We start from the raw sequence: 20,275 nt of genomic DNA, 5'->3' as shown, positions 1-20,275 counted from the left end.
CCCCATGGTGCCACCTTGTCACCCCGGAGCAGGGAGGAGCAGACCCTTCCTCACCACCCGGCAGCCCCAGGGATGCTGCTCGAGGGCAGTTTTGTGCTGTCCCATGAGCTGGAGGTGTTGGCACCCACCGGGGGCACGTCCCCGGGGAGGGGGTTTCATGTGGGGTGGGCACCGGTGCTGGACTCTAAGGAAAAGGGTGCTGAGGTGGGCAGGGGCTGCCTGACCCTATTGGGGTCCCTCTCCCCCCGGATAATGGGGGCAGGACCTGAGGATGGGGGTGTCGCTTGGGGGTGTGAGGTGATGGGGAGGGTGAAAAAAGAGAGGAAAAAACAAATTCTACCGGAAAATAGAGCCCTTCTTTATTGAAAAATAAACCTTTCTCTGTACAAATAAATAACAGTCCGGGTGCCTGCGGGGAATACGGGGTGCGGGGGGCTTGCTAAGGTGGGGGTACCAGGGAGGGGAGGGCTGAGGACCCCAGCTGGGATGCTCCAGGTGCCCCCCCATCACCCCGGGAGGTTGGTGGGAGGAGGGAAACTGAGGCACAATGGGGGACAAAGGAGCGGGACACCCTGAGCTCCCCTAGGTTTTCAAAGCCTCGAGGGCCAAAGCGATGAGGCCGGGCATGCTGCGGGCCAGCGAGTCGCTCTCCAGCCCCACGAGGCCGGCGAAAGCCGTGGGGCGGCCGCCCACCGTGGCCCTCACCTGCGCCCGGTACAGCCCCTTGGCGTTTTTGGAGCCCAGGTCCACCAGGATCTGCCAGGGGAGGAAAACACCGTCAGCCCCGGGGCGAGGGGACACGCTGCTGGCCAGCTGGGGACGGCGAGGTGCCGGGGAGGGGTGGCTGCCCCACGCACCTCCTGGAAGGTCATGGCCAGGTCCGGCTCCGGCACCCGCAGCACCCATGCGTACAGCTCCTGCACTGCGCCCACCCGTAGAGCCGAGGCATTGAGGCCAGGGCAGGCTGCAGGACCCCGGGGAGGGGGACAGGAGAGAGATGGAAATGGGGTCAGGGAGTGTGTGGGGTCACTGCGCTGTCACCAGCCCCAGGGTGCAAAGCCGAGGCTGGGTTTGCCATCTCCGGCATCCCTGTGGCATCCCGCAGCACCTGGGGGCTGGGGGGTGCTTACCTCTGCCCTCACCTGCCTCCTCTTCCTCCTCTTCCTCCTCCTCCTCCTCCTCCTCCAGCCCAGGCTGTGTGGGCACCAGCTCACGTTTCTCCCTCGGCACCAACCCTGCGTGGAAACCCCATTGGGGACGCCGTCGGTGGCCACTGCTTGGGCACAAAGCCGGGTGGAAATGGCAACCCTGATGCCCCCCCAGGGCTCACGGTTTGGTGTGGGGGTCCCCAATGGCTCTCCGGGTGCCTGCTGCTGCTGCGTGGCTTCCAGGGGGGTGTCGAGGTCCAGCTCTGCCCGGAGCTGGGTGAGGAAAGCTCTGCCCTGTCCCACCAGCTCCTCCACCTCCTCCTCTCCCTGCTGCAGGGAAGGGAAGAAGGGGGACAGGGTAGGCAGTGGGGTTTGGTCCCTGTTGGCACTGTCACTGGAGCAGCAGGGGTTCCCCCCATCCCATCCCATCCCATCCCATCCCATCCCATCCCATCCCATCCCATCCCATCCCATCCCATCCCATCCCATCCCATCCCATCCCATCCCATCCCATCCCATCCCATCCCTCTCCAAATACCTGCAAGAAGAGCCACGTCTCCCCGGGGAGCCGCTGCCCGTCTGGGGTGGGTTCCAGGGGGCTGCCCCCATCCATGGCCCTCAGCGCCTGCACCCAGTCCTGCAGCTGGGGCCCCATGGCCCCAAAGAGCCCCGCAAATGGGGGCAACTGCCCGGCTCCCCGCCTGCAAGCACAGCGGGGACAACTCAGCCAGGCACCCGTCCCTTGGGCACTGCCACCCCCTGTACACCCCTCTTGGGACCTGATTATAGGAAGAGCAGGACCCCAATGCCTTGAGCTGTCCCCAAAAAGCCCTATCAGTGCCCATGGGTATCTCGCCCACCTCCCCAAAACCTACAGCCCCCATAACCCACCATGCCCTTGCGTCCCCCTTTACCTGGTGGGGGGTCTCCGGGGTCCCTCTGCCTTGGGGTTAGGCTGCTCCTCTGCCACAGCCACGTCTGTGGGGACAAGAAGGGGACAGGAGGGACACGGCGTAGGGATGCCTGAGCCACCAGCACGAGGGTGGCGTGTCCCCACAGGGCCACGGGGTGGCACAGCCGGGGCGGGTGGGTACCTGGGGCGTCCCTGCGGACGCGGGCAGGGAAGAGGTGCCTGTAGATCTTGCCCAGGAGCTGGGGCAGAGCCCGGGTGAGGAAGGAGAAATCCACCTGGTTCCGGATAAAGTCCCCGGCCCGACGCAGGAGCCCCACCAGTGTCTGGGCGTAGGAGTGCAGCTCTGGGGGGAGCGCAGCGAGAGAACCACGTCCCTGGCACCGTGCCGGCACGGCATGTCCCCAAACCGACCCCATCCAGACACAGCCCCCGTGCCCTGGCGTTGTCTCACCGCATCGCCTCGCCCGGGCACGGCAGGTGTCCTCAGCAAGGCGTGCGCAGGCGGCCTGGCCCCGGGGTGCCCGGCAGGACCCCGCGTAGAAGGAGCAGAGGCGGGTGCGCTCGGGGGGCTGCCCCTCGGGGGGCAGCTGCGACAGGGCCAGCAGCTCGAAGCAGCTCGGTTCCCGGCTGCCAGGGGCGGCTGCGAGGACAGCGGGATTGCCATAAGCTGCCGAGCCCCCCCATCACCCTGTGGGACCCCCGTGGCACCCCTTCCCACGGCCATCCCGTGCCCCTCGGCCACTCACGGTCCATCTGGAGGCTGAGCCAGTCCGCGAAGGCAGCAACACGGGTGTAGACGCCGGGTTTGCCCCTCTCACCGCACCCGTCGCCCCACGAGGTGATGCCGTAGAGGACAAAGCGGCGCGAGGAGGGGTCCTGGCACACCAACGGGCCCCCCGAATCGCCCTGCAGGGGATGTCCGTACATCAGTGGGGAGCACCGAGCGCGCTGGGAGCCTGGCGGTGCCGTGCCAGAGCCGTGTGCTCCCCCCGTGCCCAACCAGAGGGGTTGTGGAGCTGGGGGGGGGAATTACCTGGCAGGAGTCGATGCCCCCGGACAGGTACCCGGCACAGAACATGGTGCTGGTGAGCAGCTCCCTGCCCAGGGCGCCCCGGCACGTCTCCTGGCTGAGCAGGGGCACCTGTGCCTCCATCACCACCTCGGCTGACGGCCCCTCTGCCGTGCAAGGCACCCGTTATGGGGTCCCCTCTACACAGCCCCTTCTTTTGGGGTACCCACACGCTCCCCTCTTTTGCGCCCTTGGCTTGGAACCAGGTGCTGGGGAGGGGGTGGCACCCGAGTTCAGCGCCCAACCTCTCTGCCAAGGGGGACACCCCGCTGAGCCCGTGGGTGCCGGGGGGCACCTACCTTCAAAGAGGGACCCCCAGCCCGCGATGTAGCAGGGGGTGCCGGGGCTGGGCTCTGTGGGGCCGCTGGGCAGGCACACGGGGCTGACGGTGGCCGATGGGGCCAGCGGCACCGCCAGCTCCAGCAGCGCCAGGTCCCCGTGGAACGTCTTGGGGTTGAACTGGAAGGAAAAAGGGGGGGAGCGTGGGGGGGATCCTGGGGCGTGCAGGACTGGTTTGGGGGTGCCCACCTCCACCTCCACCTCCACCGACCTTGGGGTGAGGCACGATGCGCCTGACGGGCACTGCCTGCTCACCAGGGTCCTGCTTGCCCAGCTCGTGGTCACCCACCACCACCGTCCACGCCAGCTCGTTCTGGGTCCTGTCCAGGGAGGGGACGGGGAAGGGACAAAGATTTAGGAGGGGGGGACATCAGTGCCACCCTGTGCCCACTTCTGCAAGGACACCACGTCCCCGTGCCCCCATGTACCCGGCGAAGCAGTGGGCAGCAGTGAGCACCCAGGCGCGCCCCACCAGCACCCCTCCGCACATCAGCTCCCCGTGCAGCCGCACCGACACCAGCCAGGGCCAGGCCCCCGGGGGGGCCACGCTGCCCCCCATGATCCGTCCTCGGGGGGCCGTGGCGTTGACGGGGGGGCCCGCGCGGCGCCCGCAGCTCCCTGGCGGATAAAATTAGGGTGAGCGGTAGGGGTCCCTCCGACGTCCCCCTTTTCCTCCACGGTCACCGAAGTGGCCGAGGAGGGGGGGGTGGCAGGCGGCCCCCGGGGGGGTCACGCCGCACGGGGCGTGCTGTCAAGCCTCATCGTGCTCACGGAGGCGAGGGGGCGGAGGGCGGGGGGCACCCCGCGGGCCGGCAGCTGCCGACGCTAACCTCTGCCCCCCGGCACAGCGGGCAGCCGGGGATGGGGCTGGGGGATTCGGGGGGGGTCACCCCGGCTCACCTGGCATCGCCGCCTCTACCGGGGCATCGCTCGGGGTGGCGGCTGCCAGCCCTGCGGGGACAGGTTGTGGCGGTGTGTGGGGGTGTCCCCCCCCTGCCACGATGTTGGCACCGTGTCCCCAGTTTGTCCCCGTTCCTCCCAGTGCCCCCCCCCGAAGCTGTGCGTCCCAAACAAACACCGCTGTCCCGCCCCAGGTGGCCCCGTCACCCCCAGTGGCTGTGTCCCCAATCTCCCTGTCCCCCCCCCAGTGCCCCGTTCCCCCATTCCCCATTGTCCCACCCCAGATTCTGCACCCCTCAATACACCTGTGTCCTCTGTTCCACCCCATATCTCCCCATCCCATCTTGATCCCTCTGTGACCCCCCCAATGCTCCATCCCCCTCCAGATCCCCCAATATCCCAGTGCCCCCAACCTCCCACCCCAGTTCCTCCAGCACCCCACTCTGCCCCATCCCAAGCTCCCCATCGCTCCCAAATCCTCCACCCCCCAAATCTCCACATCTCACCCCAGATCCTCCTTCCCCCCCCATTTTCCTGCCCCCCCAACCTTCCCATCCCACCAGAGACCCCCGTCACCGCGCTCCATCCTCCAACCCCTCCCCTCCCCAAATACCCCACCCTCATCCCACCCCAGCAGCACCCCCCACCCCATATCCCCTCCAGGCACTCCTGGATGACTCCTGTTTGTTTTTGTAGGGTCTCCTCTCTCCGGGAAGGGGGTCCCCACTCACGGCACTCCTGGAGGCGGCGGCGGCAGCGCTGGGCGCTGAGCAGGGCGCAGTGGGGCTGAGCCCCCCGGGGGGGGCACAGGAGCTGGTAGGGGGCGCAGGCCTGGCTCAGCGCCCAGTTGCGCTGGGGCACCTCGGGGTGCTCCTGGGCATCCAGCAGGGCCTGGCAGCTGGGGGGCACCCCGGGGGGCACAGCGGGGGCTGCGGGGACAACGGGGTCGTGGGTGTCCCCACGTCACCCCCGCACCCTGCCTGCCTCCACCCGGCTCACCCTGGGGCGGGTGGGAAGGGGGAATGGTGGGGGGCTGCGTTGGGTTGTTTTTGTAGGGTCTCCTGGGTGCCGGGGTATGTTTTGGGAGGGATTTTGCTCTTATCAAGAGGTATTTGGGGTAGGGCTTCAGGTTGGGTAAAAACTCAAGAGGGTGGGGAAGTGTTTGGGTAGGGTGGTGTTTTTGTAGGGTCTCTGGGTGATATGGATGGGTTTGGGGAGTCTGGGCGCTGCTGTGGGGAAGACTATGGGGGCGAACACTTATGGGGGGGATACGGTTTGGGTAGGGTGTTGGGATGGGTAAGGTCTTTGGGGTCTCGGGGTGTTTGGGATCTCTAGGGGATACATAGGGCAACGTTTGGGTAGGGTCTCTAGGGAATGGGGTGTTATTTGGGTAGGACCACGGGGGCCGGGACTCACGTGGGCAGCGGCGGGTGCGGTTGGCGCAGGGGGGGAAGAGGCAGGGGGCGCAGAGCCCGCAGCCCCCCCGCTGCCGCTGCTGCTCCGCCCGGGCCCTCTCCAGCGCCAGCAGCGCGCTCCTCAGCGCCGCCTCCAGCACCAGCGTCCCCCGGCTTGACAGCGCTGCCGGGGCGCATTGGGGTGCTCAGCCCCACCCCATAGGACCCCCCCACATCGCCCCCAACCCCTCCGGGACCCCCCTGCCCTGTGTTTTCCATGCTGGTGTCAGGCTGGGCACAGCGGGGGCGCACAGCGGGGCGTGAGCGCAGGCAGGTGTGCCCCCTCCCGTGTCCCCATGTGGCTGTCCCCAGGGCTGGCACAGGATAAGGGACCCATCATGGTGCCCCCCGGCCCCAAAAAGCGGATCCCATCTCCTCCAACATCCCCCGTTAAGCATCCCAAAGCCCCCTCCCCGTGCGCTCACCTTGTAGGACGCCGGCCGGCATGGGGTACAGCCCCTGTCCTTGGGGGGCCCCCCCGGCCGGCTGCAGGAGCAGCAGCAGCAGCACGGGGGGGGCCAGGCAGATCCAGGATCCACCACCCCACAACCTCTTCCCTCCTCGCTCCATCCCGGCTAGGAATGGGGAAATTTGGGGGATTTAAAAAAAAAAAAAAAAAAAAAAAAAGGGGGGGGGAGCCCCAAAAGCGCCCGAGGAGCTGGAGGAGGCGCGCGGATTTATAGACGGTGCCCCCCGGGGGGGGGGTGGGAGGAGAGAGAGGGGCCAGGGGGGCACAAAGAAGGCGAGTTCATTAATGTCGCGCCAAGATCCCATCCCGGGGGGGGGGGTCCGGGGTTTGGGGACGCAGCTCGGGGCCTCAATGCCGCCTTTGTTCGACGGGGGCCTTCGGGGCGGGCAGCATCAGACGGGCGCTGCGCTCCCGGCGCTGCCCGCGGCCCTTGATCATTTTCACGCCAAGCTCGGCCCCGCCAACGGTGCCCCCCCCTTCCCCGAACCACCCGCAACCCCAAATCCGGCCCCAAACCCTGGGAAGGGGGCAGCTGGGAGCTCGGGGAGTTTGGAGGGGGTCGGGGTGCCGGGGGTGGGAGGTGGGGTGGGAACGCGGCGGCGGCGGGCGCTTCAAAGGGGAGCGGGGGCTGCGGGAGATGGGGGCATTTAGGGGAACAGAGGGATTAGGGGGGGGTTTGTCCCCCGGGAGTGGGGTGCTGGGATGTGGGATTGCCCCCCCTCCCATGTCTGTGAGTTGGTTCGGTGCGTGCCCCATGTTTTTGGGGTGTCCCCGTGCCCCGTTTGCTGGCGGTGTCCTTTGTAGGGACAGGGACGGTCACGGGGCTGTCACCTCGTTGGGGCGCACGGGGTGCCCGTGACCCCAAACCCGCCCCTGTTAGGGGAAAGGGGTGCCCAGCTTCCTGGGGCCGTTTGGGGGTCCCTGTGCCCACTTGGGGTGATCATAGCGTTCCCATGCCCCCACCCCTGCCCCTATTAGGACAATTTGTCCCTGTTGGGGGCAGTTTGAGGGTGCCCATGTCCCCGTGTCCACTTGGGGTGACCAGGGGTGCCCCATTAGGGGCAGGGGTGCCTCCGTGCCCGCAGCCCTGGCCGTGCCGCGCCCCCCTCCCGCTCCCCCCAACCCCCCCTGGCCCTAATTGTGCCAGCGGGGCGCCCACAATGCCGCCTCAGTGGCACATCAAAGGCGCGGCGCTGGCACCGCGACAACCCCACGTGAAAGTGTCCCCCCCCCCGGCTCCCACCTCGGGCCCCATTCCCTGTCCCCCCTTTACCACCATCCCCCGTCCCCCATCCCTTAGGGCCCTACCCGAACCCGTCCCCGTCCCCTTTTGGCCCAGGTGGCGCGGGGTCGCTCTATGGGGTCAAGGTTTGGTGGCCCCCACCCCCGGTCCCACGGCACCGCCGCCGTGCGCCCCCGCTCAGCCCCGTGCCCGCTGCCAACCCCATTAACCTAATTGGCACCTAATTGGTGGCGGTGGGACCCCGGGGGTTAAGGGGGGGGGGACGGGGGACACACGGGGACGGGGATATGGGATGGTGCCCCCCGAGCTGCCCCCAGCCCCGATTATTGTCCGGTAATTGGCGTGGGCAGCAGAGCCCGGCCGCCACCCTGGCGGCGTGCCCTGGGTGGGGGGACACGGGGGGGACACGGGGGGGACACTGGGGATACTGGGAACACTGGGCACACTGGGGACACTGGGGGGACACTGGGGGGACACGGGGCGGACACGGGGGGGGCAGCCTTGGGGGACACATGATGGGGACACTGGGGGGACACGGGGGGGATATATGGGGGGGATATGGGTGGGGACATGTGATGGGGACATTGGGGTCACATGGGGAGGGCACATGGGGGTGACACTGGTGGGGACTCTGGGGGGACACTGGGGACACTGGGGACTCTGGGGGGACTGGGGACACTGGGGATACTAGGGGCACACTGGGAACACTGGGGGGACACTGGGGACACTGGGGACACTGGGAGGACACTGGGGACTCTGGGGGGACTGGGGACACTGGGGATACTGGGGGGACACTGGGGGGACACTGGGAGGACACTGGGGACACTGGGGACAATGGGAGGACACTGGGGACTCTGGGGGGACTGGGGACACTGGGGATACTGGGGGGACACTGGGGACACTGGGGGGACACTGGGGACACTGGGGACACTGGGAGGACACTGGGGGAACAATGGGGGGACTGGGGACACTGGGGGTACTGGGGGGACACTGGGGGGACACTGGGGGGACATTGGGGACGCTGGGGACACTGGGGACTCTGGGGGGACACTGGGGACACTGGGGGCGACACTGGGGGGCCACTGGGGCCACTGGGGATGGGACACTGGGAACACTGGGGACACCCTCTGGCCATGGGGGTCCTGGGGATGCCCTGGGGGTGGGGGGCATTTGGGGTTGGGGGCGTGGCCACATAGGGGGGCGTGACCACACAGGGGGCGTGGCCACGCGGAGGGTGCGTCCACACGGGGGCGGAGCCTATGATGCGGGGAGTGTCTGAAAGGGGCGTGGCTTGACCGTACAGAGGGCGTGGCTTGTGCGACGGGCGTGCCCATAAAAGGGGCGTGGCAACGAGGGGGCGGGGCCAGCAGGGGGCGTGGCGCGGGGCCGGGGCGCGGGCGCGCTGCGGGGCCGGTGCGGGCCGAGCCGAGCCGAGCCGGGCTGGGCTGAACCGGGCCGGGCCGGGCCATGGCGAGCTCGGAGCGCAGCGCGCTGCTCACCTACCGCCTGTGCGGCGGCTCGGCCGAGGAGGAGCGGGGCCGGGAGCGCGGCCGGGCCGCCGCCGCCGCCGCCTCCTCCTCCTCTTCCTCGTCCTTCTCTTCCTCCGCCGCCGCCCCCCGCAAGCTGCCCACCTTCCTGGGCGTCGTGGTGCCCACGCTGCTCTCCATGTTCAGCGTCGTCCTCTTCCTGCGCCTCGGTGAGTGCCGGCATCCTGACCCCCCCCCCCCCCCCTCTGCGACCACCCTGAGACCCCAGCGCCCTCCCTCCCCCCCCCGGGCTGGGGTCCCCGTGTTGCCCCCGAGCCCCTCTCCCGGGCTGGGGTCTCGCTGCCCCCCCCCCAGGGCCCTGTCCTGAGCATCCCGTGCTGGAGTCCCAGTGCCCTCCCAGTTTGGGGTCCCAGAGGCCTCCCAGTGCTCTCCATACCCCCCTCATCCCCAGGCTGGAGCCCCAGCACCCCCCCCATTGCCTCCCCCATTCTGGGGTCCCGGTGCTGTGCAGCCCCTCGTGCCCCCTCCAGGCTGTGACCCCACTATTTATAGGGCAGGAACCCCCTCCACACCCCCAGCGCCCCCAAAGCAGGACGCCAGCACCTTCCCCAAACAGGATCCCAGAGCCCTTGGTGTCCCCCCACCCTCCAGCCCCAGCACCCCACTGCTTTGGGCATCCCCTAACGTTGCACCCCAACGCTCTCCCCAGCCCCTGTGCTGTCCCCAGGGTGGGATTCTCACGTCCCCATCCAGGGACCAGGCCTCCCCCCCATCTCCACGCTGTTCAGAGGGCACCGATTACTTCCCAGTCTGCTCCCAGTTTGAGTTCTGAGCCTGTTACTGGGAGACCTGTGGGGGAGAGGGGTCAGGCTGGGAACAGCCCGGGGCAGCCCTTTGGGGAACCCTGGCTTTGGGATGCCCCTGGCCTGGCCTGGGGCCGGCAGAGGCCCGGACAGGAACAGGGAAGGCTTTTCCTCTTTCACTTTCCGCCCACGGGAAACCCTGGGCGGGAGTTGGCTGCGTGCCGGGGGGCCCAGGGGGGGGCCCTGAGCTCCATCCCCTGCCCTGGGGACATCCTGGGGTGTAGGGTGGGGGCTCAGCCCCCATCGCTCACCCATCCCTTCCCACCCCTCAGCTGGGGGCTTTGTACAAGCCCTGACCTCCTCCTTCCCCACACACCCAGCCCCTGCCCCATGGTGGCTTCCCTCGTGCCCAGACCCCCATGGGGTTGGCGTTACTTTTTGGGGGGCCGAGGGGAAGTTTGGGGCCGGACAGGGTGGAGCTGCATGGAAGAGGAACCATCCTGTTGTGGGCTGTCCCGGGGCAGCCCCCCCTTTTCCTCAAGCTCCCCCCTGGGCCTCCAAAACCCTGGAGCCCCTCCCGGCTGCCCCCAAATCCTGGCACCCCTTTGCGTCCTCCCCTCTGCTTCTGCCACTGGGGCACCCTGAGGATTGCAGGGCGGGGGGGCCCCAAAACCCAGCCTGCCCCCCCCGAATCCTCCTTGCTGTTTGCCTCCCTCAGTTCCTCCCCGCCCCGGGGCATCTCTGCGGCCGATCTTGTGGCCGAGATAGGGCATCTCGCCGCCGCTGTGGGCAGCCCCTTCCTGACCACAGCCTCGCCAACCCCGCTGGCAGTCTGGCCGTGCACTGGGGAGGGATTTGGGGGGGATTTGGGGGGGCTCCAGGGGGCAGGGGAGGTGCTGGGGACGGTGCCGATGACGGGGATGTCCCAGGGCTGCTTTTGCTTCCTGGTTTGCAGCGGGTGAACGGGGTGGGAACGCAAACAGAGCGCACGGAGCACCCGTGGGGCTCGGCGCCTGCGGGGTCCCTGTGTGCTGTGCGCCCCCCTTCCCCCTTGGGATCCCTTGTGGTCCCTTAATGGGGGTCCTGCTTTTTCCCCCACCCCCCCTCCCATCACCTCCCGTTGCCCAAAGTGGTGCCAGGCACCCCCTGGCAGCAAGGCTGGAGGGTCCTGGTGCCCCCCTGTCCCCTCCCTCCCTGTTTTTTTTTGGCCTGAGCTGCTTGGGCCCGATCCTGGCATGGCAGGAGGATGCCCCGAGGCCGGGGGGGCACCGTTTATGCCCCCCCAGGCAGGGCAGGGGGTGGCACGGTGTGAGCCCCATGGTGAGGTCCGTACCCGGCTAACGTCACGCCGGCCTCGGCAGGGTTCGTGGTGGGCCACGCCGGCTTGTACCAAGCTCTGGCCATGTTCGCCGTGGCGTACTTCATCATCGGCATGACGGTGCTGTCCGTGTGTGCCATCGCCACCAACGGGGCGCTGGATGCCGGGGGAGCCTACTGTATCCTTCACCGCGTGGGCAAATTCGGGTGGCACCGGGCTGCATGGGCGGTGGGGCGCCCGGCGGTGCTGCTGGGGAGTTGGTTTGGGGTTTTGGCACTTTTCCTTGACCTGAGTAAGATATGATCAGCCGTGCCCTGGGCCCGGAGTTCGGGGGCAGCATCGGGATCATGTTTTTCCTGGCCAACGTGTGCGGCAGTGCCCTCTACGTGCTGGGGCTGGTGGAGGCGGTGGTGGACAGCTTCGGGATCCCACCCGGTGAGTACCCTGTGGGGATGGGACGTCGACTGTCCCCTCCCCAAGCACCCCAAGTGTCCGTGGTGTGGCTGGCACAGCTCTGCCACCCCCTGCCTTGTGATCTGGTGCCTGCTCTGAGCCCTGTTGAATCCCACGTGTCTCTGCCCAGGGCAAAAATCGGGTACGGGCGTCCACGTCCTGCCCCAGAGCTACTGGTACGAGCTGCTCTACGGCACCATCCTGCTGGCCCTCTGCCTCGTCGTGTGCCTCGTGGGGGCCTCCATCTACGCCAAGGCCACCTTCCTCATCTTCCTCATCGTTGCGGCCGTGCTGGGCACCATCCTCGTCAGCTTCTTCGCCACGCGGCCCCTCGGGGTGCCCATCCGCATGCCGCACCACAACAGCTCCGAGACCGAGAATGGCAACTTCACGGGCTTCTCGCTCGCCACCCTGCGGGAAAACCTGGGAGGTGAGGGCTTCCTCCAGCCCTATTTGTGGTCCCCAGCTTGGCAGCCACCTCCCAGCCCTACCTGCCGGGCTGGAGAGGGGTGGCACGGACACCTCGGTGCCAACAGGGGCTTGCTGGAGGGTGTAGGGAGCTCGCAGGCACAAAGCAAGTGGCGTGGGGTGGTTTGTCCCGTGGTGGCACTCATCTGGGGACAGGGGTGTTGAGGAGAGGGTGCGTGGCAGCGCGGTGCCACCCTGGGCAGCCCGTCACAGCCCGCGCCCCCGTGCCTTGCAGGCGGGTACGGGGTGGACTACACCACGGGGCAGATGATGAGCTTCAGCTCCGTCTTCGCGGTGATGTTCAACGGCTGCACCGGCATCATGGCAGGCTCCAACATGTCAGGTAGGGACCGGGCTGCCGGACTGGGAGGCACTGGGACGAGGCGGGAGAGGAGCAGAGGGCGCTGTGCCCGCGGGGAGGTGACACCGGCCCCTTCTGCCCGCAGGGGACCTGAAGCGCCCGAGCTACTCCATCCCGCGGGGCACCATCTCCGCCGTGCTCTTCACCTACCTCGTCTACAACCTGCTGGCCTTCCTCATGTGTGCCACCTGCAGCAGGTGCGTCCCCGTGCTGGGGTTACTGGTGCCAGGGCGCGCTGCCGTGAGCCACGCTGAGCGTCCCCGTGTGTGTGTGTCCCTCTCCAGGACCCTCCTGCAGAAGGATTACGGCTTCCTGCGTGACATCAGCATCTTCCCACCCCTGGTCACGGTGGGCATCTACGCTGCCACCCTCTCCGCGGCCATGAGCAACCTCATCGGGGCGTCCCGCATCCTCTACGCCTTGGCCCGGGACGATCTCTTTGGTGAGTGCCTGGAGCCGGAGCTGGAGACCAGCCCTGGCACTAGGGAATCCCCTTCTTGGCTTGGGATGATGTTTTATGGGTCGGTGCGCGTCAGGTTTGGGGTCATGAGGTTGTTCTGCTCCCCCCAGTGATGCCCAGTCCTGGGTTGGCAGTGCCTGAGCGCATCGGAGGCACTGGTACCCCATGGCACAGCAGCCTGTCCCTGCCGGGGTGATGTAGGGGTGCCTGTTTTCCCCCCCATCAGTCTGTAGAGCACACCCTGATGTCCCCAGTTTGGGGACAGCCCCGCACAGCAGCCTGCTGGTGGCCTTTGGGCTGCCTCGTGCCAGCCCAACCTCCCCGCTCTGCCCACAGGCCGGGCGCTGGCGCTTGCCAAGAAGACATCTGCGAGTGGGAACCCCATCATGGCAGTGATCCTCTCCTGGCTGGTGGTGCAGGTGAGTTTGGGGATGCTTCTGTCCCTCCTGGGCTTGTCCGGGGACAGGGATTTGTGCCCCACACTGGGTGCCCTTTCATGGGACGCCCCTGGCTCCGGTTCACGCTGCGTCCCCCGTGCTCTCCGCAGCTGGTGCTCTTCTCCGGGAAGCTCAACACCATCGCGGGGGTGGTCACCACTTTCTTCCTGCTGGTTTACGCCACCGTCAACCTGGCCTGCCTGGCGCTGGAGTGGGCATCGGCCCCCAACTTCAGGTACCTGCTGGCCCGGGGGAGAGGGAGGCTGCTCTGCGATGCCGGGCGGCCACTGCTCATCCCTCTGTCTGCAGGGAATTAGGGGGGGAAAAACACCCCCATCCCTCAGGAGGGAGAAGGGGACAGCCCCCGTGCCCTGGCACCGTGTTACTGAGTGGGTAGAGAGAGATCCAGGCCACTGGATTTATCCAGTGCCCCCTCCCCTGAGGCTTTCCAGAGGTAATTTATAGCCTGCGCCCGCCCGGCATCCCCCGGGCAGCTCGCCAAGCGGTGATGGAGCCCACTTTCCATTAGCGCTAATTAAACTAACGGGGAAAGGGGAGGGAGGGAGGGAGGGGGGATCCTGCCTTGGGGGGAGGAGAAGATCTTCTTCCAGGAAGGACGAGTTCATGGCAGGGCTGCCCAGAGCTGGGGGGCACAGCGGGGTGGTTGGGGGGGCACTGATGTGCCTTGCACCCTTTGCTGTAGGGTTGGGTACAGCCGCCCATCGTGCCCGTGTCCTGCCTTCCCTGTGCTGAGGGATTTTGGGGCACGGATGAGTGCTATGGGGCACGGACTGGTGCCTGGTGGAGGCTGCTGGGGCCAGGTGGCAGAGGGCCCCTCACCCAGCCCGCACTCTGATGCCCCCCCCTTCCCGTGCCGAGGTCTCCATCAAGCGCAGCGGAAAAGGATTTTAATTACCTTTCAGCGAAAACAACAATTAGAGAAAATAACAGCCTCTCGCCTCCCCGCCTCCGCCTCCGTGAGCCAGGATGAGCGGGTGCCACGGCTGCTGGTGCTGCTGGGGGGCCCCTGTTGCTCCTGAGCCCCTCGGGTCACCCCTTTCTGCAGCGTGGGGCTGCCCAAGTGCCATCTCCCCTTGGTGTGCGAAGCATTTCCCCTGCCACAGAGGGGTGCCCTGTCCCCTCCCTGTGCCACCATCCCTGTCCCGTGGAGAGATGGGGGGGCAGCGGGTGCCCTTGCTGAGCGAGGTGGGAGCCCCACGGTGGCATTTCCAGGCTGCCTGTCCCTCAGGCCATGGAAGGGGCTGATGGAGATGGAAATTGCCGTTTCTGTGGTGCCAGGGAGCGTTTCCCTGCTGTCACCCTCAGTGTAATGAGCAGACGATCCCTTCGGCAGCCTTGCCTCTCGTTGGGATTTTCCTGGGCCAGATGAGCACAGCTGAATACCAGGGGCTGTGTGCCTGCTGGTGCCACGCTGACGAGGACAGAGGTGATGCCAGCTGCTGGCGCCTGTATCCTGTCCGCATGGCTGGCATGAAGCGGGTGGCACAAAACCCCAGGCCAGGCTTCGTTTGGGCTGAGCTCCCTGCTGCAAGGAGCCCAGGAGCTGTGCCCCCTGCTCTGCTAACGAGGCATCAGGCTCTTTCCCAGATGCTTTCTGCACAGCTGGTGCCCAATCCGTGCCCCTTTCTCCCCGTTCCAGGCCCACCTTCCGCTACTTCAGCTGGCACACGTGCCTGCTGGGCATCGCCGGCTGCTGCGTCATGATGTTCCTCATCAGCCCCGTCTCGGCCTCGGCGAGCCTGGGCTTCCTCCTCCTCCTCCTCCTCGCCCTCCACTACCTCTCGCCCAGCAGCACGTGGGGCTACATCAGCCAGGCCCTCATCTTCCACCAGGTGAGCCCTGTTCTCCTCACCTGGCCCCGAATCCCGTCGTGGGGCGGGGAGCTGACGGCCTTGGGGCTGGCGTCCCCTCGAGGGGCGGCGTGTTGAAGGAAGGTGGGCTCCTCACCTGCCGTCCCCCCACCCAGGTGAGGAAGTACCTGCTGATGCTGGACGTGCGGAAGGACCACGTCAAGTTCTGGCGCCCGCAGATGCTGCTGATGGTGCAGAACCCACGCAGCAGCCCCCGCCTCATCGACTTCGTCAACGACCTCAAGAAGAGCGGCCTCTACGTCCTGGGCCACGTAGAGCTGCAGGACTTGGGTGAGGGTCTGCCCTGTCCCAGCGCTGGGGGCCTCTGCCCCTTTCTGAAGTGCCACGGACCTGGGATGTCATTTCCAGAGCCCCTGGCTGGTGTGACACCATCTCCCAGCTGGGCACGTTGGGCACAAGGAGGGAAATACCAGCATTTTGGGCACCCCGGTGGCACTGTGGAATTTTGCATGGTGCAGGGGATGTAGCTGGCTTCCGTCCATCCCATATCTCGTGTGCACACGTGTGTCCTGGAGGCTTTCACAACGCTTGTGCTCACTCACATCCACACACACACACGTAGCACGTGCCACCCAGGCTCCTCAGGACCCACGTGCACCACGATCCCGTGCACACCTACGCACACCCAGCAAGCGTGGCCGTTTCCAACACCCTTGGCACAACCTTGCCCACGGGTGTGCCTGTGTCCAGCCTCATCTCGTGCCCGCTGCTGGACACCCACACGCTTCAGGTGTGTCCGCCCCCGCTGCGTGGTGGTTTGCACACACGTGTGCTCCCTCGCACGCGCGCTCGCCCCGCTGTGGCCATCCCCACCCCCAGCGGATGCCTGGCTCTGCTCCCCCCCCCCACCTCCCCTCGCCGTTGCCGTGGTGACTAATGGCCTGAAATTGGGGAGGGGGGATGGGGCTGCCTGCTATTTTTTTTTTATATATTTATGGATAATTTCATATCTCCGGCTGGAAGCACCTGCTTTCACCTTCCCCATGCTTGTGGGTGCATGGGAGCTGGTTTGGGGGGACAAGGAGAAGGTGCTGGGGTGCTGAGCGGACACCGGGGAGCCCCCCAGTTATGGGGTGACCCCTGCCTGATGCTGGTCTCCTCTCCCCACCCAGATGCTCTGCCCTCAGACCCGCTGCAGCCCCAGCAGGACTCGTGGCTGGGCTTGGTGGACAAGCTGAACGTCAAGGCCTTCGTCAGCCTCACCCTTGCACCCTCGGTGCGGCACGGCGTCCGGCAGCTCCTCTTCACCTCTGGCCTCGGTGAGTGGGGTCTGGGCACAGAAGGGGGTCCAACTTGAGGGCCTTTGGCCCCTTTGTCAGCTCCAAAGCCAGAATGGGGCTTGGAGGCACCCGGGTGGGCAGTGCGGAGGGGTTTGGAGGTGCCAAAGCCAAGTTGTGTCTTGGAGGCACCTGGTTGAGCGGTGCCAGAGCCAAGCTGGGTCTTGGAGGCACCTTTGTGGGTAGTGCCAAAGCCAAGTTGGGTCTTGGAGGCACCAGGATGGGCGATTCCCAAGGGAGTTGGAACCGCCTGCATCAAAGCCAGTTGGGTTTGGTGGCACCCATGGTGCTGGTGGTACTGGCAGGGCCCTCTCCTTCCCGTCACGACCGCCCATCATGGTTTTTCGGCAGGCGGCATGCGCCCCAACACCCTGGTGCTGGGCTTCTACGACGACGCAGCGCCTCAGGACGGCCTGGCCCGGCACCCCGCCTTCACCAGCGCCCGCGAGGAGCTGCCTTTGGGCTTCCCCCCGCTGCGGGCGCCCGCCGCCCCCAAGCTGCTGTCGCCGCGGGAGTACGTGGGCATCGTGGCCGACGCCTTGAAGATGCTGCGCAACGTCCTGTTGGCCCGGCAGCTGGAGAGCCTGGACAAGGCCTGGGAGCTGAGGCGCGCCGCCAGCCCCCCGCCCACCATCCACGTCTGGCCCGTCAACTTGCTGCGGCCCGACAGCGCCCGCTACGCCGACACCTGCAGCCTCTTCCTGCTGCAGATGGCCTGCGTGCTCAACATGGCCCGGGCCTGGCGCCGGGCCCGCCTGCTCCTTTTCCTCTGCGTGGAGGCCGGCGCCATGCCCGGCGCCCAGGAGGACAAGCTCCGCCAGCTCCTCAAGGACCTGCGCATCCAGGCCCAGATCCAGCTGGTGCCCTGGGACGCCGTCGTCCGCTTGCACTGGCAGGCTCAGCGGGGGACCCCGGGGACGCCGGCTGAGGATGAGGATGAGGAGGAAGGGGCGGCCGTGAACTTCCCGGCCAACGCCACCCGGGTGTCGGATGAGTACGTCCGTGCCGCCAACAAGCTGGTGCTGGAGCAGGGCCCGGCGCCCGCCGTCCGTTTCCTCTACCTGCCGCGGCCGCCAGCCGACACCAGCCTGTACCCGCTCTACCTGCGGCAGCTGGAGCTGCTCACCCGTGGCCTGGGCCCCACCGTGCTGGTGCACGGGGTGAGCGCCGTCACCAGCACCCAGCTTTAGGGTGGCCCCCCCCCTCTCCCCGTGTCCCCTCACCCTCCTGTGGCCAGTGCCTTACAGCCCCACGGCCAGAGTTGGGGACCTGTGTCCCCTCCTGCTGTCCCCAAACTGCTGGGCGGTGATTCCGGCCCCGTGGGGCTGGGAGGAGAGAGGGTGGAGGGTTTTAGGGTGCTTTTGGGGAGGCGCAGGGTTAAAGCTGCCCTGGCAGGATCCGGGCGCTCAGTGTGTTCACTGTGCCTTTTGTATGGGGAGGTGGCGGGGTCCTGGGGCTGTCCCAGTTTGTTACTGGGAGCCCCTCACCCCCAGCCATCCCCCCCCCCCCCAGTGCTCTCCTCTTGCACCGCCACCCCCCAGCCTCTCCTCCGCAGGCTCCTCCGGGCACCCGGCCAGCAGCGGGGATTGATTAAACGCAGCCTCGACCTTGGTGCCCCAGCTCCCCGCCATCCTCTGTGCCTTTCATTAGGGAAAATTAAATGGGAAGGGGCTGGGGGAGGGGAGCCTTAGGTGCCTGGGCTCCCTGCCTCGAGCTGGAGAAAGGGGGGGGCAGCCCCTTATGGCTGTATGGCAGCCCCTTTATGGCTATATGGCACCCCCAGCTGCTGCATGGGGGGGTCCTGCCAGCAAGATGGGGAGGTGATACCAGGAGGGGTTGGTCCCATGGGGCATCACCTTCCCATCATGGCCCTGTGCCCCCATTCAGCCACTGGGGGGGCTGATACTGCCCTGACACCCTTCTCGTCCCCTTCCCCAGCTCCTTATGATGCCCCCCCCTCCCCTTGCCCCGCTGTATTGATTAGGGGAGGGCAGGAAATTGCCTGGGTGACTGGCAATAAATCTATTAGGTGCCTGGCAGGCGGGCAGTGCGCCCGGGAGCTGCCTGATGGATCACTTCCTATTAGCCCTGATGCAGGGGGGGGCTGCTTGGGGCCAGGTTGGGGCTGGGGGGGAGGACATACAGCATGGCACAGTTCCCTGTGCCCCCCCCTTGTCACCACGGTGCTAGCAGGCAGCTCTGCTTGGCCAGAGGCATGGAAAAGCCTTGGGGAGCTGGGTGCTGCTGGGGGGGGCTCCGTTGTTCCCCACCTCTTGCAGGGGTTTGTGCCCAAGTTTGAACCCAAATCTCCCCCCCCCCCAGAAGAGGATTTGGGGCTGGAGCTGCTGCCGGCGGCAGGAAATTGGGCACCCCAGGGTGGGCACGGCGCAGCCCCCGGCCCCGGCTGCCCGCTGGGTTTATTTACAAACAGGCGGGAGCTGGCACAGGGCAGCCGGGCACCACCGGGACCCGGCGGCCTATAATGTTAATTATCACCACGTAATTAAAAGCCCATAAAAAAGCCTCACACTTCATTAAATTAAAGCTTCCCTGCACCGTGCCGCTGGGCTCTGGCGGAGTTAACCTTGGCCGTGCCAGGCCCCGGCACCGCCACAGCTGGGGCAGTGGAGAGGTGGGGACCCCCAGCTGGGGGTGTACGACCCCGTGCGGTGTTTTTTGGGGGTGAAGCCTTACTCATACACCCCAATATCACTTTTTATCACACGTGGGCTTGTGCACACGCACTGAGGGAGCATGGCACCAATGTGTGTGCACACTCTGCACCTGCAGGCACACCACCACACGCAGCGGGACGTGGGTAGGGGGGGCTGGCACGGGCACACACGTGCACACGGAGATGTGCACGCACGCACGCAGCCGCTGCATAGCCAGCCTCGCACACCGGCTCCGGCACACAGCGCCCACTCAGCGCACACCTACACAAACAGCATTTCTTTCCCTCTTCACGCACGCACACCCTCTGCGCCCGCTCCTGCTGCCCGTGCCCATTCTCCTGGTGCCAAAAACCCGCCCAGGGGTGCCCCCTGCACCCAGTCCTGGTGCCCCTCATGCTCCCTGCCAGTGGCAGCCCCCAGCAGGGTGGCACCCGCAGCCCTCTGCTTCCCTCTGGGTGCTCCCCAGGCAGGTGCCAGCTTTGTGCCACGGTCACCTTGGCACAACCAAGTCCCCCATGCGTGTGTCAACACCGAGACCACGGTGACTGGCACAAGGTGCCAAGTGGGCAATGGGGGTGCTGGTGAGGGCTGTGCATGCACTAGGAGCGTGTGTGTGTGTGCACAAGTGTGGTGCTGTGCTGGCGAGGGGTATATGTGTGCAGGGGGATGTGTTCATGTGCACTGCGGGGTGTGTGCACGGTGCATTGACGTGCACACCTGAGGTGTGAGAGCACACACCTGGGCACACACACACACACACGAGGTGTGCAGGCTTGCACACACGTGTGCCCGGCACTGCCACTGACTGGGGCTGCAGGGGGGCAAGGGGCTGGTGGGTGCCCGCGCCCCAGCCCGCGGGGGTGGGCAGACAACGGGGCCTCGGCTATTTCTTGGAAATTTCGCAGCATTCATTTCAGAGCAAATAAAAGCTGTCATTGCTGGAGAAATGATACTGATCGGGGTCTGAAAAGACAGCAAATTACCCGCCTGAAAATGCACCGCTGGAAAAAAATGCATATTAAACACACAAAAAGGCACTTTGCCATCAGCCGCGCTTCCCCCGCCGCTCCAGAATAACCACACTTTACATAATTCTCCCTCTCCACCTC

The 20,275-nt window shown here is 66.6% G+C and overlaps 2 protein-coding genes across 2 annotated transcripts; one reads left to right on the top strand and one right to left on the bottom strand.

Moving 5' to 3' along the window:
• Nucleotides 1-361: 361 nt before the first annotated feature.
• Nucleotides 362-6,393, bottom strand: PRSS56 (serine protease 56; the record flags this gene model as incomplete). The annotated part of the gene is made up of 16 exons (XM_084529274.1): nucleotides 362-756; nucleotides 858-964; nucleotides 1,131-1,235; nucleotides 1,331-1,478; nucleotides 1,687-1,849; nucleotides 2,063-2,126; nucleotides 2,243-2,701; nucleotides 2,808-2,967; nucleotides 3,095-3,237; nucleotides 3,430-3,589; nucleotides 3,681-3,789; nucleotides 3,898-4,087; nucleotides 4,370-4,420; nucleotides 5,101-5,298; nucleotides 5,786-5,947; nucleotides 6,249-6,393. 16 exons carry the CDS (start codon nucleotides 6,391-6,393, stop codon nucleotides 583-585), a joined length of 2,538 nt encoding a protein of 845 aa, XP_084385400.1. The 3' UTR covers nucleotides 362-582.
• Nucleotides 6,394-8,955: 2,562 nt separating this feature from the next.
• On the top strand, nucleotides 8,956-20,113 carry SLC12A9 (solute carrier family 12 member 9). Its single transcript, XM_084528897.1, has 13 exons — nucleotides 8,956-9,231; nucleotides 11,187-11,321; nucleotides 11,441-11,578; nucleotides 11,727-12,026; nucleotides 12,300-12,407; nucleotides 12,511-12,622; nucleotides 12,710-12,867; nucleotides 13,222-13,304; nucleotides 13,433-13,557; nucleotides 14,983-15,175; nucleotides 15,310-15,484; nucleotides 16,327-16,473; nucleotides 16,843-20,113. The coding sequence occupies exons 1-13, from the start codon at nucleotides 9,003-9,005 to the stop codon at nucleotides 17,679-17,681; spliced, it is 2,742 nt and encodes a 913-aa protein (XP_084385023.1). The 5' UTR covers nucleotides 8,956-9,002; the 3' UTR covers nucleotides 17,682-20,113.
• The last annotated feature ends 162 nt before the right edge of the window (nucleotides 20,114-20,275 follow it).

This window comes from Aythya ferina (genome assembly GCF_964211825.1).
Source record: "Aythya ferina genome assembly, chromosome: 9".
Lineage (NCBI taxonomy): Eukaryota > Metazoa > Chordata > Aves > Anseriformes > Anatidae > Aythya > Aythya ferina.
Note: the sequence above shows the minus strand (reverse complement) of the source record. Positions and strands in the feature narration are given on the sequence as shown.